The sequence below is a fragment of the Aspergillus piperis genome (genome assembly GCF_003184755.1).
Source record: "Aspergillus piperis CBS 112811 unplaced genomic scaffold BO85scaffold_1, whole genome shotgun sequence".
Lineage (NCBI taxonomy): Eukaryota > Fungi > Ascomycota > Eurotiomycetes > Eurotiales > Aspergillaceae > Aspergillus > Aspergillus piperis.
Genome location: NW_020291591.1, coordinates 182,828 through 206,776, shown reverse-complemented (window position 1 = coordinate 206,776; position 23,949 = coordinate 182,828). Strand labels below are relative to the sequence as shown.

Here is a 23,949-nt window from a genome sequence, read left to right as displayed (position 1 = left end):
TCTAATGTTACTGTATCTAGACCGCAATTTCTCGGTATTTTCCTGAAATAAGATTGGGTATGGAGGTTACTTTGGTATTGATAGTATACATTGACGTAGGCAAAAGCCAGCAAAGGCTTTGGATGCAGACTGCCTATGGCAACCCATCTAGATGTATATAAAATGCCAGTCTGAGACATACAGCATTGATATGTGGAATCGTTCCAAACGTCATATTCCTTGATCATAGAAAAGAAGAAAAGGGGATGCAATCGATCATTCCAATCAGTAGTCTCGCATGACCGCAACCATCTCATCCAACCGGGCCACTTCCCCAAGCAACAAGGCCTCTTTAGCCTTCCACTGTTCCAACAGGGTCAACTCAGCCTGAGACAGATAGCGTTCCTCATTGCCCTTTACGTCACTCCGCTCCGTCTTCTCCAGGAACTCCTTGAGTCGGTTCCGCTCGAAGCGCAGGCGTTGCATACACCTAGACATGGCCTTGTACGTGTCCTCCAGAATGCTGCTCCGGATGCGGTCCGGATCGTAGTACCAGAGGTAGATCGTGCGAGAGGGCTGTCGCTGTGCGTCTCGGGGGACTTCTTGCAGATCCACGAATCCACCGGACTGCATGCTAGCGAGGACTTGACGCAGGTCTTTGAAGGGGAGAAGACTGATTTCCTGTAGGCGCTTCTCGTCGAGCTTGCCCTTGGCGTGCAGTACGCGGATCACTCGTAAAGCGACGTCGCCGTAGCGGGCTTCAATCATTCGTTCCAGTTCTAGGTGGCGGAGCTTGCGCGCTAGGTGTCGGAATTCGACGGTCCAGGTGATGAGTCCGGAAAGTAGGCGCTTAGATGTGAGGTTGTAGGGGGGCTGCGAGAGCAGAGAAAGGTGTTGGTCTACCTCGTAGGTGCGGCTGGGGGCTTCTGATCCTTCACGGTCGGTTCCATTGACACTGTCCTCCAAAGGCCGTTTCCCACGTTTGTTGATGGTCTGTGGTATCTCCATGGGACCTATGGAGCCTGCAAGGTCCAACTGCGGGTCGACTTCTTCTGTCACCGCACTAAGAGCGATGGGGACAGAGTATTGCTCGCCTTCCTCTCCTTCGCGCGGTATCTCAGCACTATCTCGGCATTGCTTGGTTTGGTATTCTATGCGTCGTAGGAGGCCCTCGTAGACCTGTGCAGTTACTGGCGATGAGTTCATCTCCGCAAGATCCAAAAACCGTCGGTTCCGAAGAGCAACGTCGAGTTTCTCATAGTTCACGCGGACAACAGTAGCCAACTATATTGAACAAAACCATCAGTCAAGCGGATATATATGAGAGTTTTATGCAGAGTCTCACCTCCATGGGAGTGGTATCCCCGCCCATCTCGTCATCCGACCATTCGTTCTCCTCCTCTTCATCATCATCCTCATCAGCATCGGCGTAGTCCATTCGTGCCTTTTTGTTTGAAGCATCCGCAGACCCGGTACCATGCCTCCTCTTCGCGCCCCGGGGTAACCCGTTATGCATGAGCCCGCGGGTAAGGTCCCCATCGAGTCTTTCCTTCAGAAGAGTAAGAGTCCCTTCCAGGACTGTTTCGTCCAGCTTCTTACCCTTAAGCTGCTTGACATCAGGTCGCGACTTAATGGCACGTTCCGCATCCAGGGCATTGTCAGCGTAGCTTTGGAATTGCGCATCGCGCACACGAAAGATATAACCGTGGGAAGCCAGGATTTTCAGGGTAGGATGTAATAGCGCCGGCTGTTCGGAGGTGTGCTCATCATCGCCATTCATCTGTTCTTCGGTCTCTTCACCTTCGGTTTCCTGTTTCACACCATTCGCTTTAGGTGGTGCGGGTTGTAGTTCCGGGATGGTTTCGAGGTGGCCGACTTGTGCGTGTCCGAGATACATAATGGTTTCCATAAGGGTAGCCGCATACTTCCCAAGCCGTTCTTCAATGAACTCCAGGATCTTGCCAGAGCGAACAAGGTAATATGCAGCCTGGAGGTTTGGTTCGTAATAGGTAACGCCATCGTCGTAGGAAGTGTAATGGTACACCAGGTGGTGTTGTATCATGGCGGAAAGTCCATGACGAAGTTGACGATCGGAGAGGCGCGAGTAGAACTTTAGTCGCGGTAATGAGAGCCGGTCATAGCGCTGGAGGGTTGAGAAGATACGCTGGCGAAGACGGATGACGGTCAGCCTGTTGCTCGATGTGGCCCGCAAATTGACACCGACTATATGGTTTTTCATGGATGCAGCGGGTTACCAAGTGAGCAAAAGCGAGCATACCGCAAAAAGCTCCCCAAAATTATCCTCGACCAAGAGCGCACATAGCTCTGCCGCGTACTGTTACTCGGACCATTAGCAGTGGTAAAGATGAGGGGCGGGAAGAGAGGGGAAGGGGAATTGATCGCATACTTGGGAAGTCATGATGGATGGCTTCTAGAGAATGCGAAAAGCTTCAATTCTCTAGAAGGGAGGGGAAGGTCACCGAGGGAATCGCATGAGGTAAAGTGCAAGAAAGGAACGACAGGCGCGAAATGAGGAAGCCGGAGCAACGATGATCAAGATTGGGGATACTTTTTTTCGGCAATCGGAGAAGGAGAGAAAGCGTGATCTGCGAAATGTCATTGTGATTGTTGGCCTGAGGCATTAATATATTACTACTTTGCACGGGACACCTGCTCACATAAGGAATCAGGTGACCCGGAGGACGAGGAAAAGCCGGTTCCGCCCGCACTCGCATTTCGGGCCAATCACGGGGCGAGTAATCAAGACCAGCCGGCATCTTGAAGCTTTTCAGACATCGTTTCTGATCCGCCCAACGACCGCCAGCAGCCTTCCCCTGCTCCCACTCCTCTCAACCCTCCCAATTGCTGTCGAGCTTCTCGGCTAACCACTCTCCTCGCCCTCCTCTATCCCTCTCACACATGCGATGATGCTGTCGCGGTCTACTTTCAGCCGGAATGCGCCCCGTGCGCTCCAGAAGCAGTGCTCTGCTGCTGGCGCCAGCAGCCGTCGGGGCATGGCCTCTGCTGCCACTCCTGGTCTCCAGTACGACGTCTCTGAGTCTGCTGGTGTGAAGGTCGCCAACCGGGAAGTTGCTGGCCCTACCAGCACCCTTGCTCTGGTTGCAAAGGCTGGTCCCCGTTACCAGCCCGTCCCTGGCTTCTCCGATGCCCTCGAACAGTTCGCTTTCAAGGTTCGTCCTTCCTGGCTTCAATCCGACATCCACGCTCTCTACTACACTATTCTCTTAGGCAATTGCTAACCAATTCTTCTTATTAATGCACAGTCTACGCTGAAGCGCTCGGCACTGCGGATCAATCGGGAAGTCGAACTGCTGGGCGGTGAAGTTTCCTCTACACACTCTCGCGAGAACGTCGTCCTCAAGGCCAAGTTCCTCTCTGGCGATCTCCCCTACTTCGCTGAACTTCTCGCCGAGGTTGCTTCTCAGACCAAGTTTGCAGGTGAGTAAGGAGACAACGGGAATATGCCGCCACCCCTTCCCCCTCCTCCAAATGTCAGACGAACCGGTCTAATTCGGCTTCTCAGCCCACGAGTTGAGCGAGGTTGTCCTCAAGACCCTCAAGTACAGACAACAGGCTTTTGCCGCCAACCCCGAGGCTCTCGCTGTCGATGCCGCTCACGCCGTCGCCTTCCACCGTGGCCTGGGTGAGAGCATCACCCCCTCGACCACCGTTCCCCTCGAGAAGTACCTCTCCGCTGAGGCTCTGCATGAGTACGCTCAGCAGGCCTTTGCCAAGTCCAACATCGCTCTTGTTGGCAGCGGTGCCAGCTCCGCCGACGTCTCCAAGTGGGTTGGTGACTTCTTCAAGGCCGTTCCCAGCGGTGCCCAGCTCCAGAGCGCTGCCTCCAAGTACTACGGTGGTGAGCAGCGTGTCTCCACCAAGGCCGGCAACGCCCTTGTGATTGCCTTCCCTGGCTCCGGTGCCTTCGGAACCGCTGCCTACAAGCCCGAGGCCTCCGTCCTCGCTGCCCTTCTGGGTGGTGAGTCCTCCATCAAGTGGACCCCCGGTTTCTCCCTCCTCGCCCAGGCCACCCAGGGCTTCTCCCAGGTCCGTGCCTCGACCCAGAACCTGACCTACTCGGATGCTGGTCTCTTCACCATTGCTCTCTCCGGTAAGGCCGACCAGATCACTTCTGTTGGTAAGAACGCCGTCGACCTTCTCAAGAAGGTTGCCGCCGGTGAGGTTGCCGCCGAGGAGATCAAGAAGGCCGTTGCCCTCGCCAAGTTCCGCGCTCTCGAGTCCGCCCAGACCCTTGAGACTGGTCTCGAGGCTACCGGTTCCGCTCTCATCAACGGCAGCAAGCCTTACCAGATTGGTGAGGTTGCTCAGAGCATTGATGCCGTCACTGAGGCTCAGGTCCAGGATGTAAGTTTATCAATTCATCTCCTCTTGTTTTCTGCGGCAATAATCATTTTGGGGAGCAATGGCTAATGTTCTACACACAGGTTGCCAAGTCCTTCCTGTCTGGCAAGGCCTCCGTCGCCACTGTTGGAGACCTCTTCCAGCTCCCCTACGGCGAGGACCTTGGTCTGACTGTTTAAACATGTATACAATACATATTAGACTGGCTTTGGAAAAAACCGAACACCCCCTCTATTTTTTATCATGTGTCTAGATCGACCTTTCCGCAGATATTCTCTTTTGTGATGTGGCTGTAGTTGTGTGTCTGTAATACAATTGTACCTTAACCCATCTTTGTTCAATACCTCTCCCGCTGCGATGTAGGCTGCTTGCAGTAACTTACTGTGAATAGTTTTGAAAAAAAAACCCAATTTGCAAAATGTATCGATTTTGATTTATCTGGTATATAATTTCCCCTATTCCTCCATGCTGTTGCTATATATTCGATGCAATGGATGGATAAACTTAGATAATCTAACAGCCTTAGTAGGAGTCAGTACGTCCAGTACTACTCCATAGAGCCATCACCCCCAATATATATATATCATATAGTAGTACTACCTATTTTCATTTAGTAGTAGCTAACAACCAGTTCATCTCAATTCTACACTATGATACTCAGCGTTAAACCAAACCCCGACACACTCCGATACACAAAGCTTGCCCGAAGAACCCCCAACAAGTCTGTTACCAGTCAGATGATCAAAGCTCAGCTGGCCGATAGGCAGACTTACTAAATGAAGTCATTCCTGTGGCCATTATCAATAGGGTATATAATTGGCATCAGTGTGGAACTGTTCGACGACGACATCCTCCTTTCCCCTCTTAACTTAATGATGTAACATATAGTAATATATATATCATTATACTAGTGCTGCTCTACTATCACAATCAACCACAAAAATAGTACTCTCAATGCTACTCTGGACCAGCATATGCATAGTACTAAATGATAAATTACCAGTCCCACCTACTACCTGTCTGCTACTGCTATCTACTAGTAAGTACTGATATACCTACTATGTATCAAGTCCCGACTGCCCTACCACGAAAACATCACCAAGGTCACCCACCCGTCTTTGCCTCTTTCACTTTCACTCTAACAACCCGTTCACAACCATCAACCACTCAACAAAAGACAGCCAACCATAGATCAATTGCTTTGTAGAAGAAATAAAAAAAGGTACTATATATAGAACCACCGGCTCGTCCTAGAATTCACCGGCACTGTTTACTACTAGTATTTCTACATACACAATCCACACAGATACAGCCAATCAAAAAGCAAATCGACAAATGAATAGATAGATATGGACATACAACTGAACTACCAAGACACACGTGCTTACGACACCCATAGTAATCCCATCACCTGACCCAAATTAGAACAGGGATGCCCGCATACATATGCGGTAGTACTAGACAGAGCATGAACATGACTTAGTGAGACACGCCATCATAATCATATGCAAGCCATGACTGGGATGTTCGGAGAATAGTTACCGTAGAGGGTTCACCGAGGGGGAAAAAAAAAGAAAGGTATCATGATTCAGACAAAAGTACATACATATACTATACTAGTCTATATTATCATATGCGATATCGGAAATTTTTGGTTTTAGAAAGGAGGGGGTAAGGTCCGTTTTTGGATACAAGCATACTAGTCTATACTATACCATACTATACTAGAGTCTAAAAAGATGATCGGATGGTAAGTGGTAGTAAGGCTGTGTGGGTGTCAGCCAGCCGGCCCTGGAAATCGGGTTTTGGAAGAGATTAAACCCGCGCAACATGACAGATGACGGACGGAGAGACGGAATGATTGTCACTTTCATTTTAAGACGGTGTAAGATAGCCGTGTGGGAAGAAGGGGAGAGGCCCGGGCTTGCCCACATTCCCGAAGGGGCCGTTGGCTGACTGGAGACTACTGTCATTCCTCAGCCGAGAGTAGGCAGGACGGGCATTTACGCCGGAGGTGACTGTCACTACTCGGTAGGTAGATAGTAGCAAGCTTGTGAATCTACCTAGGTATGTGGTGGCTGGCCCTACTGTGTATCTATTCGACTCTGTTCTTCCTCGGTAACACGGGATATGTGGATTTGATAAACTGGGAAAATGCATAACAAACAAACAAACGAACGGCATCAGAACACAGGTGGACAATGGTGCATGTGTTTCTCCCAATGGAAAGTCAACGTATGGTCAACCGTGGCCTATTTAGTATATGGAATATATTAACATTATTATGCTAAGGTAGTTTTGGTTTCATAAGACTTTCTTGCGGCATGCTCGTCGGCACTATGCATAGCTAGCTACGGACCGAGCAAGTTCCACACCGTATGGGTAAGATTATCTAGCATCCGCTCCTCCGACCGAGACCGCGCATGGCAGAAGGGTATCTCAAACCTTCTCTAGTGCTTAGCGGTGACTTTGTCGCCCGTCAGTTTTTCGACTGCTTCCTTGGCCCTGTTCGGGGTAACGGAGACCCACACGTTAGCTCCAGTTCACTCCTCGGTTATCACATGAAGATCGGGGCGCCACCCCCGTAGGAAGTGCTCCGCCCGGGGTATTGATAATGCAAGAGAGGGGAAAGTTTGTTCCACTTACATGTCACCAAGTGCCACCATGCAGACGGTCTGCCAGATTCCCAGACCCACACGGGGAGCCACACCCCGGTACAATCCCTTGATGCCGTTCTGGTCGTAGATGTACTTGGCGGCCTTGCCCACGGTGAGGTTCTTGGGGCGGTTGGGGTCATCGGTCTTGCTCTGCATCTCGACACGGATCACCTCAATGGGCTGGTTCCAGGCAGAGAGACCACCACCGAGACCGGAAGCCAGGATCTTCTCAAACGCGTTGAGCTTCTGACCCTCATCCTTGTTGGTGACCTTGCGAATAGCGGTTTCAGCCAGGCGAGAGAAACCGAAGCGGGATCCCCAGTTGGTGGTCTGGCGAATGGCAACGGCGTTGACACCACGGTTGATACCACGAATGCCCTCCTTGCGGTAGATATCCATAAAGGTCGCGAAGGTGCTGGGGGGCTTGACGCCCTGGGCGGCCATCTTGTGCTTGGTGATCTCAACGGTCTTCATGCAGGTACAGAAACCCATGGTCGCGTATGCCTGTGCGATACCACCGACCATACCTCCAGCGATACCGGCGGCGAAGTCGGGCGCACCAAGCACCTTGGCACGGAACTCCGCCTCCGATGCGACGAAGAGGAGGACGGCGCCCTTAGTGGAGGCCTCAATCCAGGCCCACGGAATGAGACCTTGATAATCTAGAGTGAATGACAAGTGTCAGACAATACCACCCCACACTAGTCGGAGAAGCGAAAGCGGAGGAAAGAGCACTTACAACCGAGGATCCCGCCACGGCCCCAAATTCGACCCATAGCACCAGCGAAGCTATCGCCCCGGTTTGCAGCCATGGTCGTCTTGATCACTTCCAGCGGCTATTGAAACGGAGTTAGCATAAGCCGACAATTACCGCTTCGGTTATTGCTTCGTACCTGACCCAAAGTGGTGACCCTATTCTATGTTAGTTATGAAACACACGGTGCGCTGGAGGAAGCGGGTGAGAAGGGAAAACATACTCAAAGAGGTTCAATCCAGCACCCACTGTAGCAATGCCATCAGAACCAATTTCCTTCAAAACGCTAATCGTCCGGGATTGTAGCAGATATTACATACGTAGCAGATTGCTGAACTTCACGGGCTTCTTTTCGAGCTGTTTCTGGCCAGTGGCGGCCGTCGCGGCAGTAGCGGTAGACATATCTAACCTTGGGAGCGCTGAAAGGGGCCCTGACCAAGGGAAATCTGGGGGCTTCGTCGCCTTAAGGGATCACGAAGAATCGGAAGGTAGTCTGCGGGTCGGAAACGTCAAGGACGAACGACCAGAAGCGAAGTCGGTTTTGGGTTGTTTGTGGATGGAAGAAGGTGAGTTCGGAGGCAGGTGACACTGATGAGGAGGACAGGCCAAGTAAGCAGGTAGCTCCGGGGAAGGTATCGAGTATATGTACGGTAGAAGCAGTAGTATGTATGTATGAATGAAGATGAGGGAAGAAGATGAAGGAGAAAAAAGAGGAAAAAGGGAAATTATAAGAAGGATCAACGAGGGGGTGGGACGCCCTTCCAGGTAGAGCATACGTACCTATCGATTCAGATGGTGGTTTTTTTTCTCCCAATTGCAGGTCAAAGAGTTGCTTTTTTTGTCTGGCGTGGGCGCATCCAAGCACTCCGTACCAAGGAGTACTCCGTAGTAATGAGCACACTCACCACCGCAACAACCAGGAACCCAATGAGATCCAATCACCGCCCGCCATCGGCCGATTGGGGATGGCGCTAAACCTGATCAAGGCACAGCGGCCACTAGCCTGCTTCGGGCCCGGCGGTGAGCCACAGCCGAGGGCTTCAGTTGAGGCCCGGAGCAAACCGGGCTCCCCCCCAACAAACATCCTGGAGCTGCATTCATTTTCCGAAACGGTTGAGAGGGTCGATCGGGGGGACCCACGTCCAGCTGGCCCTGGAATGATAGTAGTCCCAAACTATCTATCTATGGAGTATCTATCTACCTCCTACAAAAATAATAATCACATCTAGATTCTACTACTAACCTACTTGGCACCAAAAAGGGAGAGAGGTAGTCCGGAGTACGGAGTAGTCCCTCCCTTCCGCCCCCCCATAGCAACCACGATCATGGGAGGATCATAAGGAGGATCCGCCAGGATCTCTGAACACGCCCGGACTACGGCGCCCGTAGTAGCAGTTACTATGTATATGCTTGTCTCATACGGAATACTCATCATTCCTTCAAATATTCCCGGAGTAGACCATTCATTCATTTTTATTCATTTGACTGTCTCGTCCTTTCAATCTGACTTCCAGTCTGGCTTATCTCACTGTCCGTAGCTCGTATTGTTCCGCTTGGAACGATGGGAGTGCTCCGGAGGTCACCAATGGCGCCCCGAAACATTTGCAGTTAGCGTTGGCTGAAATAAAGTATCTAAATAAGTCAATGTAAATGTCCAATTCATTCTCCGAAACCTGATCGAAACCCGATGCATCTTCAATTTACCCTGCTGCCTGACTGGCTATGTTGTTCGACGATCAGTCCGCGGAGCTTTTTCACCTTCGGCCTATGATTTGACCGATATGCAGACCTGCAGCCAGCTCGACACTGGTGGCACTAATCACGTATGTTTCTCGACCGCGCCGATCCCACTCCTCTTGGCCTCTCCCTGCCTAATTCTTATCTTCGGCATCCGACTTGCAATGTCAGCTTGCCCCTCTCCGTGCCCCCCTTACGCTTGCTGGTCTGTCACTCCGCGATACACAGTCCCGGGGTCTAATACGAAATAAGAATCAGAAGACGATTGACTTGGAATTTCTCAAGTGCTGTTTGTTACAAGGCCCGCTCGAACCGTGTCCTATCATACATTAATCGAACAAACCCCAACACTTTTAAAAATCGTCCCCAGTCACAAAAATACTAAACCAGAACAGGGTAGGCATAATACAAGATGCTGTGTTTATCGTAAAAAGAAATAAGAATCACCTCCGGATTTTCATGTCATCCCAAACTCATTTACAGCTTAGCACCAACAAGCTTGGCGAAAGCCTCAGTGCTGTAGGACTTGGGGCGCTCAATGGGGGCACCAAGGGCACGGTCGATGATCAGCTGGGGAAGGACACCCAGAGCACGGGAAACACCGAAGAGGACGGTGTAGTAGTTGGCCTCAGTCAGGCCGTAGTACTGGAGGAGGACACCAGAGTGCTACATATCGGTCAGTACACTGGTCGCGCATGCAACTGAAGCGCAGGTTCACGAGGCAACTTACAGCATCGACGTTGGGGTAGGGGTTCTTGGTCTTGCCGTGCTCGGTCAGGACACCAGGAGCGATCTTGTAGACCTGGCTGACCAGCTTGAACATGGGGTCATCGGGCAGCTTGCGAAGAGCGAACTCGCGCTGAGACACGTAGCGGGGGTCGGTCTTACGAAGGACGGCGTGACCGTATCCGGGAACGACCTGGCCGGCGTTCAGGGTGGACCAGAGGTAGTTCTTGATGGCCTCGTCGCTGAGGTCGTTGCCAATGGCGGCCTTCATCTTGGTGAGCCAGTTAAGGACTTCCTGGTTGGCCCTGTGCGATTGGAAAAAGAAAACATTAGCGAGAGCGCTTCGATTTGACGGAAACCGAAAGAATTTGAAACTTACAATCCGTGGAGAGGACCAGCCAGACCGTTCAGACCAGCGGCGAGAGAGAGCATGGGGGAGCTCAGAGCGCTACCGACAAGGTGGGTGGTGTGAGCACTGACGTTGCCACCCTCGTGGTCGGAGTGGATGGTCAGGTAAAGACGCATGAGCTCAACGAAGTCGTTGTTGTCGCCGTAGCCGAGCTGGTTGGCCAAGTTGTAGGAGTAATCCTTGTCCTTCTGGATAGGAGCGACCTTGCCATCCTTGAAGACGTTGCGGTAGATCTTGGCAGCGATGGTGGGCAGCTTGGCAATGAGGTCCATGGAGTCCTCGAAGGTGTAGTTCCAGTAGTCCTTCTTGTTGATACCCTTGGCATAGGCCTTGGCGAAGGCAGACTCGTGCTCAAGAGCGGTGACGGCCAGAGAGAACTGGGACATGGGGTGCAGAGTGCTGGGGCAGCGGTCGATGAGCTCCTCAATGAACTTGGGGAGGTCGGAGCGGGCAGCCCACTCAGCAGACAGGTCGCGGACCTGCTGCTCAGTAGGGATCTCGCCAGTCAGGAGGAGCCAGAAGAGACCCTCAGGAAGAGGCTCCTGACCACCGGGAGCCTTGGGGAGGAGCTCCTGGCACTCGGGGATCTAGAGTACTGTCAGTATAAATTTCGAATAGTTCTTCGGTTGTTCGCAACTTACGGTACGGCCACGGAAACGGATACCCTCCTCAGAGTCGAGGACGGAACCCTATCGAAGTCAGTTAGACAGTCTCCTCAAAATTTATTGACCAAGTTCCTCATCATACCTCCCACACGAGGCACTTGACACCACGGGCACCACCATAGGCCTGGTCAAGAGTGACCTCGCCGATGACCTTGCTGCCGTGCTCCCTAGAAACATTGATTGACTGGTTAACAAGGCCTGCTGTAGAGAAGAGGGTCGGACGTGGAGGTGTGCGTACTTGCGGAGCTTCTTGACCTTCTCGAGCTCGGCAGGGAGCTTCTCAGCGAAAGTCTCCTTCAAGGACTATGAAACAGAGAAGCATCAGTATGAATATTCGAGGAATGATTGTTATCGAGGTAGAACGAACCTTGGCCTTGCCGGTAGAGTAGCAGCGCAGGCCATTGAAGGCAGCAGACTGAACAACCGGCTTAGCGGCAATGGAGGAGGAACGGAGAGCAGAGGTGCCCAGTCTCAAGGTGGAAGCCATGGCGAATGTGAACAACTTGCAGTAAGTTGAGTGGTTGGAAGGAAAGAAGGAGAGGAGAGAAAGAGGGTATATCAGGACACGGTAGAAGAAAAGAAAAAGGAAGATGGGCCGCACGGTGTTCCCAAGTTATGGAGAAGCTCTTTTGCGCGGCCCTTTTTTTCCATCTGGCCGTACTAATACAGCCGGTACGCGGACTGTACGGTAACGCACGGCAACGCCGTGCGGTAATGGTGGGCGGCTGTATGTTACGGTCACACTAGTCTCAACCCGGCCGATATCCCGAGTCTGAGCCAGGATTTCGGCGCGCTTTCCAGCGGCAATCAGAAGGATCCATCATGTTTTGGTGGTGACCCTTACCCGCTTGATTCCGTTGTACGGAACGGAGTCCGGAGTAAAATCCTCTCTTTCCTTGCGTTTTGTTTCTTGGTCTGTGTGTACTTTTACGCTATGTATTTACTATTACAACCTTTAGAGTTCTACCCATGTCATTCTTTCATACTTGCTCGAGCTTATGCGTGTCCGTTCAAAAGCAAAGCCCAGAGCTGTCAATTGTGATCAAACGGTCAACCATGCATGTGTTGGAATATAGATATAGGCACTGTAATGCCGCCTCGGGCTACTATTGTTGTGACGATCATCGGCGCCGTCTCATCCGTAAACGGAGTGCCACAGTAGAGCTGTTGGTCCATGGCTAGTGACGTCGGCAGTCGCCATCTCATCCACAATTTTGCCCACCCATTGAGTTTCCATGGGCACGGATTTCCCCAGCCATAACAACAATACAAGTATGTAGTGGTATTACCTTACACACCTTGCTCGACATATAAAAGTTCAGACCTTCATTACTCATGATTGAAGATTTGCATGGTCACAAGGGGGTCTAAACTGTGAAGGATACTCGTGATTGCGGTTGGAAAGTGAAGTAAGCAGAAGTAAGCAGTAAGGGAAAGTATCCAAAATTCCTGAGGCCTAGCCTGTAAGAACTAAGAACAGAGTTCTCATGGTTAACTACTTGATAAGTGTCTCCGTTGTGAATGTTTCCAGGGGTTAATGGAGTACTCTGTAAGGTTTCTCAAACGGTGGGACGGTCTTCATTTGTTGTGTAGAAAATCGGTTACCTAACATGATGGGGAAGCCTAGCGCATTACCTCATTCGACTCACCGAACTGCGACTCATGCGCTTGATTCATGCTTTGGCGGGACTTATGTAAGGATTGCATATCTCGTTCAAAAAAATGAATATCACGTGTTACTATGCAGATATGGCAGCCTGAGGCAAAAGGAAAGAAACATGGCTGGGCATACCCGGCTCACTCACTTGTTTTTAGGTGTTGCTGCCCGTTCGAGCCTAGCGCAGATATATGCTGATTTTTCTCCTCACCTGACTGACCACCTTTACTACCTTCAACGAAATCCCTTCCCTTTCAACTCCCTTTCTTATCCTTTCTTCATCTCTTCTGCACCGTTTCTCATCCCCCACTCTTTTTTGCAGCAAAGTCGGCAACTCTGTAATATCCGCCTTTGCATCTTTTCTGTTGCGCTCAGCTCTTCGCTTTTTTTTAGGTCGTACTCTGTACACGTACTCGTTCGCGAGTTGCAAGGCCCTGGACAGCATCGCTTGGCTGTGCTCCAGCTGTAGGCGGAAGGCCCCCCTGGTCACCAGAGTACGCTCGTGGAGTCTGTAGTGACACGACCAGAAGTCCGCTTAGGAAATCACTTTTCCATCATATTTGGGAGGCCACGACCCTGCAGGTTGCTGATATTCCTCTCTTAAGCATCACCGCCACCTTAGCTGCGCTGGATCTCCCAGTAGTAACAGCTCATTGGGAACTTGGTACTATCCGGTCGCGTTTACCATATACTTGAAAAGCGATAGTCTAAACAGAAACCTGTTGCGTGTATCCTGTTCTCCCCGTACTGGATTCGAGTCAACACCCAAAAATCTCGTCCACCATGTCGTCTGCTGTAGCAGAACTGGATAACTACCTCCAGTCTATGCTGGCACTCAAGCCCCCGGGTGTCTCAGGCTCTAAGATCAACAGTATTACATCGCTTTGCACGGCAAACGTTCAGGTATTACTTTCCACTTCCGCCATTATCATCAAAACGCTTCATCAATAGAATCTCATGCTAATTTATGGTTCTTCTCTTGTCACAGAATGAATCCGTTCTCATCCAGAAGATCTATACACACTTCAAGAAGGCACCAGGAACACACAAATTGGGCGTACTCTATGTCGTAGACTCTGTAACTCGACAATGGGTAGAAGCAGCGCGCAAGGCAGGACAGCCATCCGGTAGTGCTGCTCCCGATGGTACTTTCGCCGCTGGTGTCAACAGAGTGACCGAATTGCTACCTGTCCTCATGACGGACATCATAAACAACGCTCCTGAAGATCAAAAGGTACGCTCTAGATGCAATACGCAGATTATATCATCAAACATTCACAGTGGCCGCGGGCAAGCATATGGCCGATAGGAAGCCGGGGTTTGCTTTGAAGAAACCCTTGGTGGTGGCCTGCTTTAAGAGTTGATATCCGTATCTCCTGCTGTATAGCCCAAGCTGCCATGCATAGTATTCGTGGCCGCTGTGCTCCCTTCCCCCTCTCTGCCTCGTTTTTCTCTTCTATCGTTGTCTGGTGACGAATAGTCCAACTTACGTATACGTCCGCCTCTCCTTATAGGAAAAAATCAAGAAACTGGTCGACATTTGGGAACGGGGCTATACTTTCCCTGCTCCCATGCTTGCCTCGTTCAAGGAGAAGTTAAACGCACCCCCATCACAAAGTAAGCAATATTATCCCCTCCAGCTGATGCTTCCATGTATTTCGGCGTGGTCAAGCCGAGCGGCCCTCTAGAACCGCCTGTCTTCACTTGACTTGGAAAAATTGTCCTGGTATAGTCTCTAATCGTTCTTCTTTTATCTGTTGTCTAGATGTGGAATCCACTACCCCGGAAGGCTCGCCAGCACCCAACTACATGCCGCTGGGAGGTCAACAGCAGCCGCTTAACGGTGTGCCTTCGACCACTTCTGCTCAACAGGCACCAGACACCTCCAGTATTCTAAAGGCCCTGGCCGACATGGCCAAGCAGAACACAACAGCCCCCGCAGCCCCGGCCGTGGCGGCACAGACTAACCCTCTTAATGCTCTGACCCAGCAAAGTACGGTTCCGCAGCCCGCGTCATCATCCGTAGACCAGGCTTCACAGGCGCCGAATGGACAGGCTGGTGTAAACCCGTATGCTGCTGGAAGCATGGCGACCCCGTTCGCGGGATTGAGTAGCGTTGCTCAAAACCCGGCATTGGTGCCGCCGCCGCCGCAGACCCAGAGCCAGAACCACACCCCCAACCCGTTGGCAGCAGCGCAAAACCCACTGGCCGCGCTACTGCCGCAGGCGACTGCAGCTCCGGCTCAGCCGACTGCCCCAATCGGGCCTGATGCTCTGCAGCAGCAGCTCCAGCTCCTGCAATTGCTGGCTGCCCAAGGCATTCCTCAAGAGCAGTGGGCCACAGCCCTGCAGATTCTCAGCCTGTCCAATGCCGCCGGTATGGGTGGAATGACCGCCGCCGGCCAGGCTCCTCCGCCTTTCAATCTGCCCGGTCAGCCCGTTGCCAACGCTTGGGGCGCTCGGCCCGACTCCCAGTCACGTGAATTCGACCGGGACCGTGAGCGTGATCGCGATTACATGCGCTCCCCTCCTGGCCAGTACCGCCGCCGTTCTCGCTCCCCCGGTTGGGACAGACGTCGTGAAGCCTCGCCTCCTCGTCGTCGTGACAGCCCTGTCTATGGTGAGTACCATGGCGACTCCCCGGGACGTCGTGGTGGAGACCCGCGCGGTCGCAGAGGAAATGAGTATCGCCAGCGCAGCCCTCCTGGACGCCGTCGTCGCACTCCTTCTCCTCCTCGCAAGGATCCTACCTTGCCTCCCCCAGGCCCCAAGTTCATCGAGTGGGACTACTCCATTGGCCAAGGGAACATTAAAGGTTGGTTTCTGCCCATACTTATCTTATCCCCTTCCTGAAGCCAATCAGGCCCAAACACAAAGTTCATGATTGCTAACTGGCCGTTGTATAGTCCTGAGTCGTACTCTTTTCGTTGGAGGTGTTACGTACGTTTTCTCTCCCATACCCCTCTATAGTAACTACTGGACTACGTATTAACATATGCTTAGGTCTTCTGAGGCGCATCTCCGCTCTCTCTTTAGCAAATTTGGCATCGTCCAGACGTGCATCGTCAACATTGACAAGCGTCATGCTTTCATCAAGATGATCAGCCGTCAGGATGCCGTCATGGCACGCGATGGCATGGAATCCTACAAGTCCGGTGACATGCAGCTCAGGGTAAGCTCTCAACTTCATTTCCCGTCATGTTCTTTCTCAGCTAACTCATATCATAGACTCGATGGGGTGTGGGATTCGGTCCTCGTGACTGCAGTGATTACCAAACAGGCATCAGTGTGATTCCGATTGAAAGACTAACGGAGGCTGATCGGAAATGGATGCTCACCGCCGAATATGGTGGCACTGGCGGAAGGACCATCGAGTCCGGAATGGTCGTCGAGGAGCCCGACATTGAGATTGGCGCTGGTGTATCCTCCAAAGGTTTGTTAGCACCATGTCTATTTTAAAGCTTGTTTTTTGTTTACCATGAAGCTAATGATCTGCAACAGCTATCAGCAGAAGGATTGCTACCGACACTGGCGGCAAGCGTGGACCTGTCTCTTCCCGCACGCAGCAGGACCGATTCCGTCGGCCGGAGCGCGAGGGACCTGCCAACGGGATGGGCATGGGTGGCTCGGTGGAGCGCGAGATACCTAATGCCAACAATGTCGGTGTCCCGCCTGCAGTGCCTGGCTTCGGCTTCTCATTCCCCGGCATGCCCATGTTCCCTCCCGGCTTTATGATGGGAGGAGCACAAGCTGGATCTGGCGGTGCGGCACAGCCGCCTCCTCCAGGCCAAGGAAGCAATTAGCTATGAAGCATGCTATTTGAACGACAATTAGCCCCTGCTCTCCATCATCTCGTTCTTCCCTTGTTTTGATACCACTATTTTCTCTTTGTCTCTTCTTCCCATTTGTCTCTCTATCTCTTTTCTCCTTCTTTCTACTCTGCAACGTTCTCATGTAAATCTGTTTCCGCACACCCCCAAAAAATAATCGGCGTTGGCGCTTTCGTATTCATTGTTCAGCGGAAGGCATACGCTTTATGATTGGGCGTTCTCAAGGCGGGTCAAGAGCACGGCATCTCCCATGTGGCTCCACAATGTATTCCCCCTATGTCCTTGTTGCTTCAATTCGTCGCATAAACAGATGTCTCGGCACACAGCGCTTGTTGGAGAAGTGAGTGGACCGAAGTTCGCTGGCTCGAACACTTACTGAACCATTCAGCGTCTAAGTAGACCTGATCTGTTTTCCTTCTACCTCTTCTTTTATTGCTTCTTGTCTTCTCTATCTACCTGTATTCGCAAACCGCTCATCTCTCCCCGGGAAAGGGGTGGCTCTTGTGATGTGATGTATTACTTTTTTTCCATGTCTTCCTCCTTGCTTTTTTCCTTCTATTAAACGAAATGCTAGTTGGCTGATAACCGCTTCTCGTGTGTCTCTTCTGCATCTGCGTTTCCAACCTTTTTCCTTCTTCGCTTCCTGTGCATAATTGACCTCCCACTTATTCACCTAAATTCATAAGTTCTGAGATCGGATCTATCGCTTTTTTTGTACAATATCGTAGGCATAAACCTTCTTGGGCACTTGGTACGCGCTGCTCGCTGCTTCTGTAGTCAGTTTGGAAGCAAAATTACGAGCTAGTTTATGATGAATAGTCGCTACGTATCAGATGCTCGGTTCTTATCTTACCCATCCAGTGTGTCTGCTTGCCCGTAGTATAATCCAACCTTGTAGTAATCGGTGATGCAGGCGTTCCATCCAGGCGGCCTTATTAGGCATTGCCTTTTCCCTTTACTATCTTGATTTGAGTGTTTTATTAGGATTCTACAAAGGGCCCGCTCGCTAGTGAAAACTAGATGCTTCATATTGGTATCATCTCGATATCGTCAAAATAGTACGTGAAAGTGTCTGTTCCCGCCTCTGCAATGGGATTCCTCAGTGCCTGCCCATGCGCGTTGTCGTTTTGGGGTCTGCGTTCTGGTGTCTGATTCGACCCAATCCCCAAGTCCCTATGAAATAAGCGCAGAACCAGCCACCGCCTCTGAAGCCAGACTTCAAGAGCTCAAACGTAACCAGCGAAAGCATAGTTTACAGAGCACTAGCAGCCTTGAACGACTGCTCAAAGTCGGCAATGATATCATCGATATGCTCAGTACCCACCGAGATGCGGATTCCATCCTCAGTGACTCCAGAGTCAATGCGTTCCTGTACGGTAAGCTGTTCATGAGTCGTGGACCAAGGGTGAATAGCGAGGGTCTTCATATCCCCAACACTGTAGCAGACATGATTAGCAGCCGAAGCTTTTCAGATGAGTCCAGCCCCCACCGCAGATGGACTTACTTTGCGAGATTACTGATCAACTTAAAGCCGTCAACCACTTGACTGCCAGCGGCAGCACCTCCCTTGACCCCAAAAGAAAGAACGCCACCAAAGCCATGCTTGAGATAGCGCTTCGCCGTCTCATGGCTCGGGTGGTCCTCCAATCCTGGGTATGAGACCCAAGAGACGTTTTCATTCTTGCGAAGCCAATTGGCCAGTATTATAGCATTGCTTGCATGTCTCTCGGCACGTAAACTCAAGGTCTCGATGCCGAGGAGAAGCTGTTGCGCAGCAAAAGGGTTCAGAGCTGATCCAAGGTCTCTCAATATCTCCACTCGCACCCGAATGGCAAAAGCAAGGGGACCAAAGGTTTCCCAGAACTTCAAGCCATGGTAGCCTTCGGAAGGTTCAACAAACTGTGGGAAGCGTGCTGCATGCTTTCCCCAGTCAAACTTTCCACTGTCAACAACTACACCAGCAACAGTGGTGCCGTGACCTCCAATCCACTTGGTGGCGCTGTGTACAATAATGTCGGCGCCGTGCTCAATGGGACGGCAATAATAGCCGCCGGCGCCGAATGTATTGTCAACCTAGATAGCACCCTAATATAAGTTGCAAATCCTCTTGACGAATTTATACGAGGGCCCTAAAATCTACACTTACCACTAGGGGCACGCCCTTTTCGTGGGCTACCTTGGCGATGGCTTTGAAATCGGGTACATTATAGCGGGGGTTTCCGATAGTCTCAACGTAAACAGCCTTCGTACGGTCGTCAATGGCTGCAGCTATGGCCTCCGGGCTGTCTCCCTGGACGAACTTGGTTGTGATTCCCAATCGAGGGAATAGGACTTTGAATTGGTTATAAGTGCCACCGTACAGGTTACTGGTGGACACGATGTTATCGCCAGCATGGGCAAGGGCAGATATGGCCATGAACTGCGCAGATTGACCCGAAGAGGCGGCGACGGCTGCGACACCACCTTCAAGGGCGGCGATACGTTTCTCAAAGACATCCACAGTGGGCTGTTTATTTCTTCTAGGTTAGTTGATACTAGAACCAGCTATTGATGCAATGCTTATAATGAGGGGAGTAAAGTCGAGGCTCACGTTCATAATCCGACTATAGATGTTGCCAAACTCTTTGAGACCAAAGAGTCTGGCGCCATGTGCGGAGTCATTGAAGGTGTAGGACTAACAGAGACCTGATCAGAATCGACTGCACATGATACCAGATCTTTGAAGATATTGGCTTACGGTGGTTGCATAGATTGGTACTGCTCGCGAATGGGTCTCAGAATCTGGTTCATGACTTGAGAGAGCAATGTCAGCGCGAGGATCTGGTGTGACAGGTCAATGGAGGGGTCGGTATGCACATACCCCGCATGAAGCTGTAAAGTTTCGAAATGGGGCTGCTTAGATTCGGACATGTTGCTGGCTATTCAATTGGGACGCTATCCTTCAGCTAGTATACTCCCAAGTAAAGCAAGGATTCAACAGGGAGGACAATGAGGGGACAAATTGGCCGAGGTGGGAGAAGTATAATGGGAACAGGTAGTGACATGGAAACGACACATGCTCGCATTGTGGTAGATCTACCGACGACTAAGCAATTGGCGACGACGATGGCGTGATTCGATGGAGCAAGAACAAAGGACGAGGGGAGGAAAAGGCGGGGGAGGCGACGAATCCCGAACGGTAGGAATTCTTGACCATTTTAGTAGTCGTTTCCTAGCTCAGTACTTATACTCGGTCCTGATCTAGTAGTCTGAATGGTCCTAAGTTCTGCTCCTGAATGTTTATGTAAATACTAACATGCAATCAATATAGTATCTTAATTAACATGGAGTACGACTTTGTAGTGGGATCTCCTATAGTATTGAGAGTATATACACTCACTCACTTGGCTCATCCGGGCGCTAAAAGCGAAAGGCCCACATATTGAACCGGACGTGCCTGATTTCGCCGCCCCAAAAAAGCCTTTCCAACAACTGCATGCAGGCTCAGTCAATCTGCCCCTGTGGGCATAGCTATCTACTGCCTACAGATCGGTTCCTGGGGAGGGAAACTGTACCTTGTATTGATAGTACTTTAATATTTATCATTGGGCCCAGGACGATGATCTTAATGGATACATTGTGCAAGAATCTACGTTTGCGTCATTTTAAACAACACAGCCAACGCGGGGGATCTCCGTCTCCTAGTCCTCATACTACTAGGACTACTAATTATGGTACGTGGTGCTGCCTATAAGTTAGGATTGTGCAATAAGCGTCATGTGTTTAGCCCTCAGGGTCCAGGTGGCATCCCTTGGCAGTGTCTAGTACGTAGTGCCACTAACTCACTAGGCAGACATCTCAGCCCTCTTTGACACAGTACAAACCAACTTTTTATGTTAGTTTATTGTTTTCCCTCTTACCATTTCTTACCATTTCAAAAAAAGGATCTTATGAGATCATCGCCTGCTTGGCCTTTTCCCTAGTCACCAATCCTAGGAAGCCGTTGGACCGAGGCACTCGCGGCCAGAGAGGCAGCCCGTCCCGTTCATCCCAGCATTGCAGGCAGAGTCACAAGCTCTCTGAATTTCCTCATATTGTAGCTTCATTATAGCGTCGGGATCTGCGACTGATGCTGCAGGCGCCGCGAATCAAAAAGTTTCAATACGAGATGGCCCTCCGAATAATGACGGTATTTTCTTTCCAGGTAATTCTGCTGTGTACTTAAGTACACTACCTTTGCTTGGATGGGCAGGCAGCTCCGAATCTCCCCAGCCCAACTGGCGGTCTGAAAGATTCGTTGGACTCTTGTTACTGCGCCACAAAGTCGCCTAATCAAGATCGAAAAACATAAGTCTTCGGCCTGCATGTGTGTGCATTATCGCTGGTTCTTTCAAACGTTGAAGAAGAGACAGAAATAGCAGCAGTCAAGCAAGGTACCTAGAAAGGTCAGTCACTGCCTGTTCGTCAGCCCATTCACACCCACGTCACAGCCTTGAGCGCACACTGGCTGGAGAACTTGAAACAGCGTCCGCCTGTGCAACAGCATGTGACTTGCCATCGTTCAGGCGCTATGCGCTCATAACAGTTCTCTTCGTCCAACGTATATGAAGATCATTCCTGCCCTCCACACCATTCGTTTTTCTAAGCGTCAGCTAACTCACGAACTCCTCAGAAAAAGCTGCAGCGCCGCGCAGACTGAGTGTAGTAGATAGGACGTCTATCAGCACCATCATCAACGCGAGCTCCCAATATCAAGCATGGCTGTGAATTTTCCCTGGATCTACCCTGTTCGGGTAATTCAGGCCCTCTTCGGAATAATCGTCCTTGCTTTAACCGCATACTGTTCGTCGAGTCATTCAATCACAATTCAAAAGAAGAATTGTAAGTAGCTGACATATGACAGACATCAGTTGGTTCGCGTATAGTAGCGACTCGCCCAATTTCATGCTTTTCGTGGCGTGCTGGACAGCCTTCATCGCAACTCCCTATCTTGCCTTGGCGCCAGTGTTCTTCCCCCAGTTTGCGCATCGCATCGTCATCCCAGCTGTCGAAGTGATTACCATGATATTCTGGTTTGCAGGATTCATCGCCCTAGCCGTATTCCTCCCACCAACAGAAGCTTGTCACTGGAGCCGTTGCAGTGCGTTACAGGCCGCAGTGGTCTTCGGTGCATTCGAGTGGTATGACTTCCCTCTGATCCCAGATACGTCGCCAGCTTCAGCGCTCTAGCAGAAATGTTTAGTGGTGTATAGCGGGATCTGAAGGATGTGTTGATGTGCATTGTTGCTAACATGGATCGCGTAGGGTACTATTTCTGGTTACTTCCGTTTTCGCTGTCCTCGGCATTTCGCGTACCCGGTCCAGCTCCAGTACGAAGCCCACCCCTAACGATAATACCCACGTTGGCGTCTAAATGGAGTCGATAGTGACGGTTCCATGATACATTTTCGAAATGAAAAGTAGAGCGACTATTCGGCTAGCAGCGGAGGAAGCCCTGAATTCGCCGATAGTATGATAATGACGTCATTATTATGAACGACTACTACGTCGTCAGTGATTCAGGGACAGCGAGGTTGGCGACGGTAATGACAATGATAATTTGGGATAATTCGGAAGGATAGAAGGATATGGTTTAAGCAGCGGACTACAGTCGCGCTTTATGTTATCGATCGTTGACTGCTTTGTTCTGGTTTCGGCAGGATACCCATGTGTTACTAGTTACTAGGAAATTTGGGTCGCCATATGATACCACTTAGTCCTAGGACACCTTGGAATGTGAAATGTGTTTCAATTGATTATAGTATTCTTCGGTCTCTTTAACCTTCAAAGGCCAATAGTGGAATGCGTTTGGTGATTGATGTGATCTGATGTACAATCTGAGTAGGGGACGGCCATGACTGTTAAAGGCAAAGTAAAGTACCGCGGAAAGAGAGGCCGCGCGACAGGCATGAAAACCAGATATGCCGCCGTGATAGCTTACTGGATGAATTGGTTGAGGGTTCTCCATCCATTAGCAAATCAGCTTTGCTTACATTCGATCCACTGAAAAAAACCCACAGCACGTCGAAAAAAGTGATAAGCTTTTTAGTGAACTACAGCGTGTCACTTTTTACTGTCATTGAATCATTGAGACACTATCAGCGGATGACAGGGATTGGCATTCGCACCGATGATTCAGTTGTTGGATCATGCAATTGATAAATGAAATCATGAGTAAGAACGGATCGTAATAGAGGAATGCAGATGAAAAATTTATCTACGTGATCACCTGTACACGATGCTGGTACATTAGATAGATACGAAAATTGAAAGACCAAAGAACAGATGAGGGAAAGCCGTCTTGAACGAGCAGCTCCATAGAATGTTTCGAAGCTCGACAAAATTATCTAGTCTCCGGCAAACGTGCCAATGAACTATTCGGGATCCGAGGGAGACTGGGACGGGTCCGTGGTTCGACTCGCTGCACCGCGAATATCCGTCCGCTCAACGTTCCAGAAAGAAATAAGTGAGAAGGAAAATAGAAAAAGGAAAATTCTGCAACGGAGTAGGGCTGGCCGACTACTCGGATCTCGCCGATTGGCTTTGGGAACTATTTTAGCAGACGTGTCCCCGGGCTCTAGTAAATGAGGAGAAGTTGGGAAGGAAAAAGAAGCTGAGTGGTGGATAATGATAGTCCATTGGTTAGTGGAGTTGACAACCGTTTAAGCTGGAGAGCGCATCAGGCCGGGTAGATTATTTTTTTGTATATCCATGTTGGAATCCAAGGTAGGTTCAAGGAGGCGGCAGTAACAACCAACCACCTCTCAATTGCCTTTTACGATCACTATCCTGCCGAGATATCGTTAGTATGATTTTTTCTTGCCACCACGCGACGTCGTGAGAGGAGCAGGCGTGTTAAAAGTTTCCGACTTACGAGAGAAAAACTCTGTCTCCGCCCAAGGAAGGCCTATCTCGCGACCCACCATCCAGCACCGGCGTCGCTGCTGGGCCAGCTGGATCACGCACCCATTCGCTGAACCTATTCCAAGTTCCCAGATTTGCCCGCTGTCGATGGAGAAGGAATCCACGTTGAGGAGGTTTTAGTGCGTACGAGTGGCAACGCACAATCCATAATAGCAGCCTCTTGCTAAGACTCCAAGAGTCCAGAGAGGTATGTAACCGCCCCATTATTGT

At 50.7% G+C, this 23,949-nt stretch overlaps 8 protein-coding genes across 8 annotated transcripts; 4 read left to right on the top strand and 4 right to left on the bottom strand.

Annotated features, from left to right (window-relative positions):
• Positions 1-41: 41 nt before the first annotated feature.
• On the bottom strand, positions 42-2,544 carry BO85DRAFT_385956 (putative DNA directed RNA polymerase III subunit Rpc82). The gene is made up of 4 exons (XM_025656619.1): positions 2,387-2,544; positions 2,258-2,314; positions 1,325-2,143; positions 42-1,263 (listed from the first exon to the last, which is right to left on the bottom strand). Exons 1-4 carry the CDS (start codon positions 2,396-2,398, stop codon positions 265-267), a joined length of 1,887 nt encoding a protein of 628 aa, XP_025520488.1. The 5' UTR covers positions 2,399-2,544; the 3' UTR covers positions 42-264.
• A 234-nt stretch (positions 2,545-2,778) lies between these two features.
• On the top strand, positions 2,779-4,691 carry BO85DRAFT_409604 (ubiquinol--cytochrome-c reductase subunit 2). The gene is made up of 4 exons (XM_025657439.1): positions 2,779-3,170; positions 3,264-3,438; positions 3,524-4,365; positions 4,446-4,691. The coding sequence occupies exons 1-4, from the start codon at positions 2,904-2,906 to the stop codon at positions 4,539-4,541; spliced, it is 1,380 nt and encodes a 459-aa protein (XP_025520487.1). The 5' UTR covers positions 2,779-2,903; the 3' UTR covers positions 4,542-4,691.
• A 1,995-nt stretch (positions 4,692-6,686) lies between these two features.
• BO85DRAFT_443905 (putative mitochondrial DNA replication protein (Yhm2)) lies at positions 6,687-8,262 on the bottom strand. The gene is made up of 6 exons (XM_025658895.1): positions 8,094-8,262; positions 7,997-8,021; positions 7,913-7,931; positions 7,759-7,855; positions 7,009-7,681; positions 6,687-6,867 (listed from the first exon to the last, which is right to left on the bottom strand). The coding sequence occupies exons 1-6, from the start codon at positions 8,173-8,175 to the stop codon at positions 6,813-6,815; spliced, it is 951 nt and encodes a 316-aa protein (XP_025520486.1). The 5' UTR covers positions 8,176-8,262; the 3' UTR covers positions 6,687-6,812.
• Positions 8,263-9,987: 1,725 nt separating this feature from the next.
• Positions 9,988-11,797, bottom strand: cit1 (citrate (Si)-synthase CIT1; the record flags this gene model as incomplete). Its single annotated transcript, XM_025661341.1, has 7 exons — positions 9,988-10,176; positions 10,241-10,541; positions 10,616-11,232; positions 11,287-11,334; positions 11,393-11,477; positions 11,549-11,613; positions 11,678-11,797. 7 exons carry the CDS (start codon positions 11,795-11,797, stop codon positions 9,988-9,990), a joined length of 1,425 nt encoding a protein of 474 aa, XP_025520485.1.
• A 1,819-nt stretch (positions 11,798-13,616) lies between these two features.
• BO85DRAFT_2569 (Nrd1 complex RNA-binding subunit) lies at positions 13,617-17,116 on the top strand. Its single transcript, XM_025654992.1, has 8 exons — positions 13,617-13,870; positions 13,956-14,201; positions 14,482-14,584; positions 14,733-15,782; positions 15,874-15,907; positions 15,971-16,139; positions 16,196-16,400; positions 16,469-17,116. Exons 1-8 carry the CDS (start codon positions 13,751-13,753, stop codon positions 16,768-16,770), a joined length of 2,229 nt encoding a protein of 742 aa, XP_025520484.1. The 5' UTR covers positions 13,617-13,750; the 3' UTR covers positions 16,771-17,116.
• Positions 17,117-17,800: 684 nt separating this feature from the next.
• Positions 17,801-20,142, bottom strand: BO85DRAFT_443901 (O-acetylhomoserine aminocarboxypropyltransferase/cysteine synthase family protein). Its single transcript, XM_025658894.1, has 6 exons — positions 19,658-20,142; positions 19,535-19,589; positions 19,388-19,471; positions 18,944-19,303; positions 18,302-18,870; positions 17,801-18,233 (listed from the first exon to the last, which is right to left on the bottom strand). Exons 1-6 carry the CDS (start codon positions 19,705-19,707, stop codon positions 18,050-18,052), a joined length of 1,302 nt encoding a protein of 433 aa, XP_025520483.1. The 5' UTR covers positions 19,708-20,142; the 3' UTR covers positions 17,801-18,049.
• Positions 19,991-21,207, top strand: BO85DRAFT_2532 (uncharacterized protein). Its single transcript, XM_025654953.1, has 3 exons — positions 19,991-20,510; positions 20,630-20,671; positions 20,933-21,207. Exons 1-3 carry the CDS (start codon positions 20,273-20,275, stop codon positions 21,106-21,108), a joined length of 456 nt encoding a protein of 151 aa, XP_025520482.1. The 5' UTR covers positions 19,991-20,272; the 3' UTR covers positions 21,109-21,207.
• Positions 21,208-21,533: 326 nt separating this feature from the next.
• Positions 21,534-22,189, top strand: BO85DRAFT_482459 (MARVEL domain-containing protein; the record flags this gene model as incomplete). Its single annotated transcript, XM_025663100.1, has 3 exons — positions 21,534-21,618; positions 21,680-21,956; positions 22,081-22,189. 3 exons carry the CDS (start codon positions 21,534-21,536, stop codon positions 22,187-22,189), a joined length of 471 nt encoding a protein of 156 aa, XP_025520481.1.
• Positions 22,190-23,949: the final 1,760 nt, after the last annotated feature.

Bases quoted from the DNA above. Each gene is read 5' to 3' on its own strand.
- BO85DRAFT_385956 (XM_025656619.1), bottom strand. The intron at 2,144-2,257 runs GTATGCTCGCTT...CGTCTTCGCCAG, and splicing joins ATTTTGGGGAGCTTTTTGCG to CGTATCTTCTCAACCCTCCA. The intron at 1,264-1,324 runs GTGAGACTCTGC...TGTTCAATATAG, and splicing joins GGGATACCACTCCCATGGAG to TTGGCTACTGTTGTCCGCGT.
- BO85DRAFT_409604 (XM_025657439.1), top strand. From the start codon at position 2,904: ATGATGCTGTCGCGGTCTACTTTCAGCCGGAATGCGCCCCGTGCGCTC. The intron at 3,171-3,263 runs GTTCGTCCTTCC...ATTAATGCACAG, and splicing joins TCGAACAGTTCGCTTTCAAG to TCTACGCTGAAGCGCTCGGC. The intron at 3,439-3,523 runs GTGAGTAAGGAG...TCGGCTTCTCAG, and splicing joins TTCTCAGACCAAGTTTGCAG to CCCACGAGTTGAGCGAGGTT.
- BO85DRAFT_443905 (XM_025658895.1), bottom strand. From the start codon at position 8,175: ATGTCTACCGCTACTGCCGCGACGGCCGCCACTGGCCAGAAACAGCTC. The intron at 7,682-7,758 runs GTAAGTGCTCTT...CATTCACTCTAG, and splicing joins CCGTGGCGGGATCCTCGGTT to ATTATCAAGGTCTCATTCCG. The intron at 6,868-7,008 runs GTAAGTGGAACA...TACCCCGAACAG, and splicing joins ATGGTGGCACTTGGTGACAT to GGCCAAGGAAGCAGTCGAAA.
- BO85DRAFT_2569 (XM_025654992.1), top strand. From the start codon at position 13,751: ATGTCGTCTGCTGTAGCAGAACTGGATAACTACCTCCAGTCTATGCTG. The intron at 14,202-14,481 runs GTACGCTCTAGA...CTCTCCTTATAG, and splicing joins ACGCTCCTGAAGATCAAAAG to GAAAAAATCAAGAAACTGGT. The intron at 15,783-15,873 runs GTTGGTTTCTGC...GCCGTTGTATAG, and splicing joins TGGCCAAGGGAACATTAAAG to TCCTGAGTCGTACTCTTTTC.
- BO85DRAFT_443901 (XM_025658894.1), bottom strand. From the start codon at position 19,707: ATGTCCGAATCTAAGCAGCCCCATTTCGAAACTTTACAGCTTCATGCG. The intron at 19,590-19,657 runs GTATGTGCATAC...TGCTCTCTCAAG, and splicing joins ACTTTACAGCTTCATGCGGG to TCATGAACCAGATTCTGAGA. The intron at 18,871-18,943 runs GTAAGTGTAGAT...GGTGCTATCTAG, and splicing joins AAAAGGGCGTGCCCCTAGTG to GTTGACAATACATTCGGCGC.
- BO85DRAFT_2532 (XM_025654953.1), top strand. From the start codon at position 20,273: ATGCAGGCTCAGTCAATCTGCCCCTGTGGGCATAGCTATCTACTGCCT. The intron at 20,511-20,629 runs GTACGTGGTGCT...CTCACTAGGCAG, and splicing joins TACTAGGACTACTAATTATG to ACATCTCAGCCCTCTTTGAC. The intron at 20,672-20,932 runs GTTAGTTTATTG...CGAATCAAAAAG, and splicing joins AGTACAAACCAACTTTTTAT to TTTCAATACGAGATGGCCCT.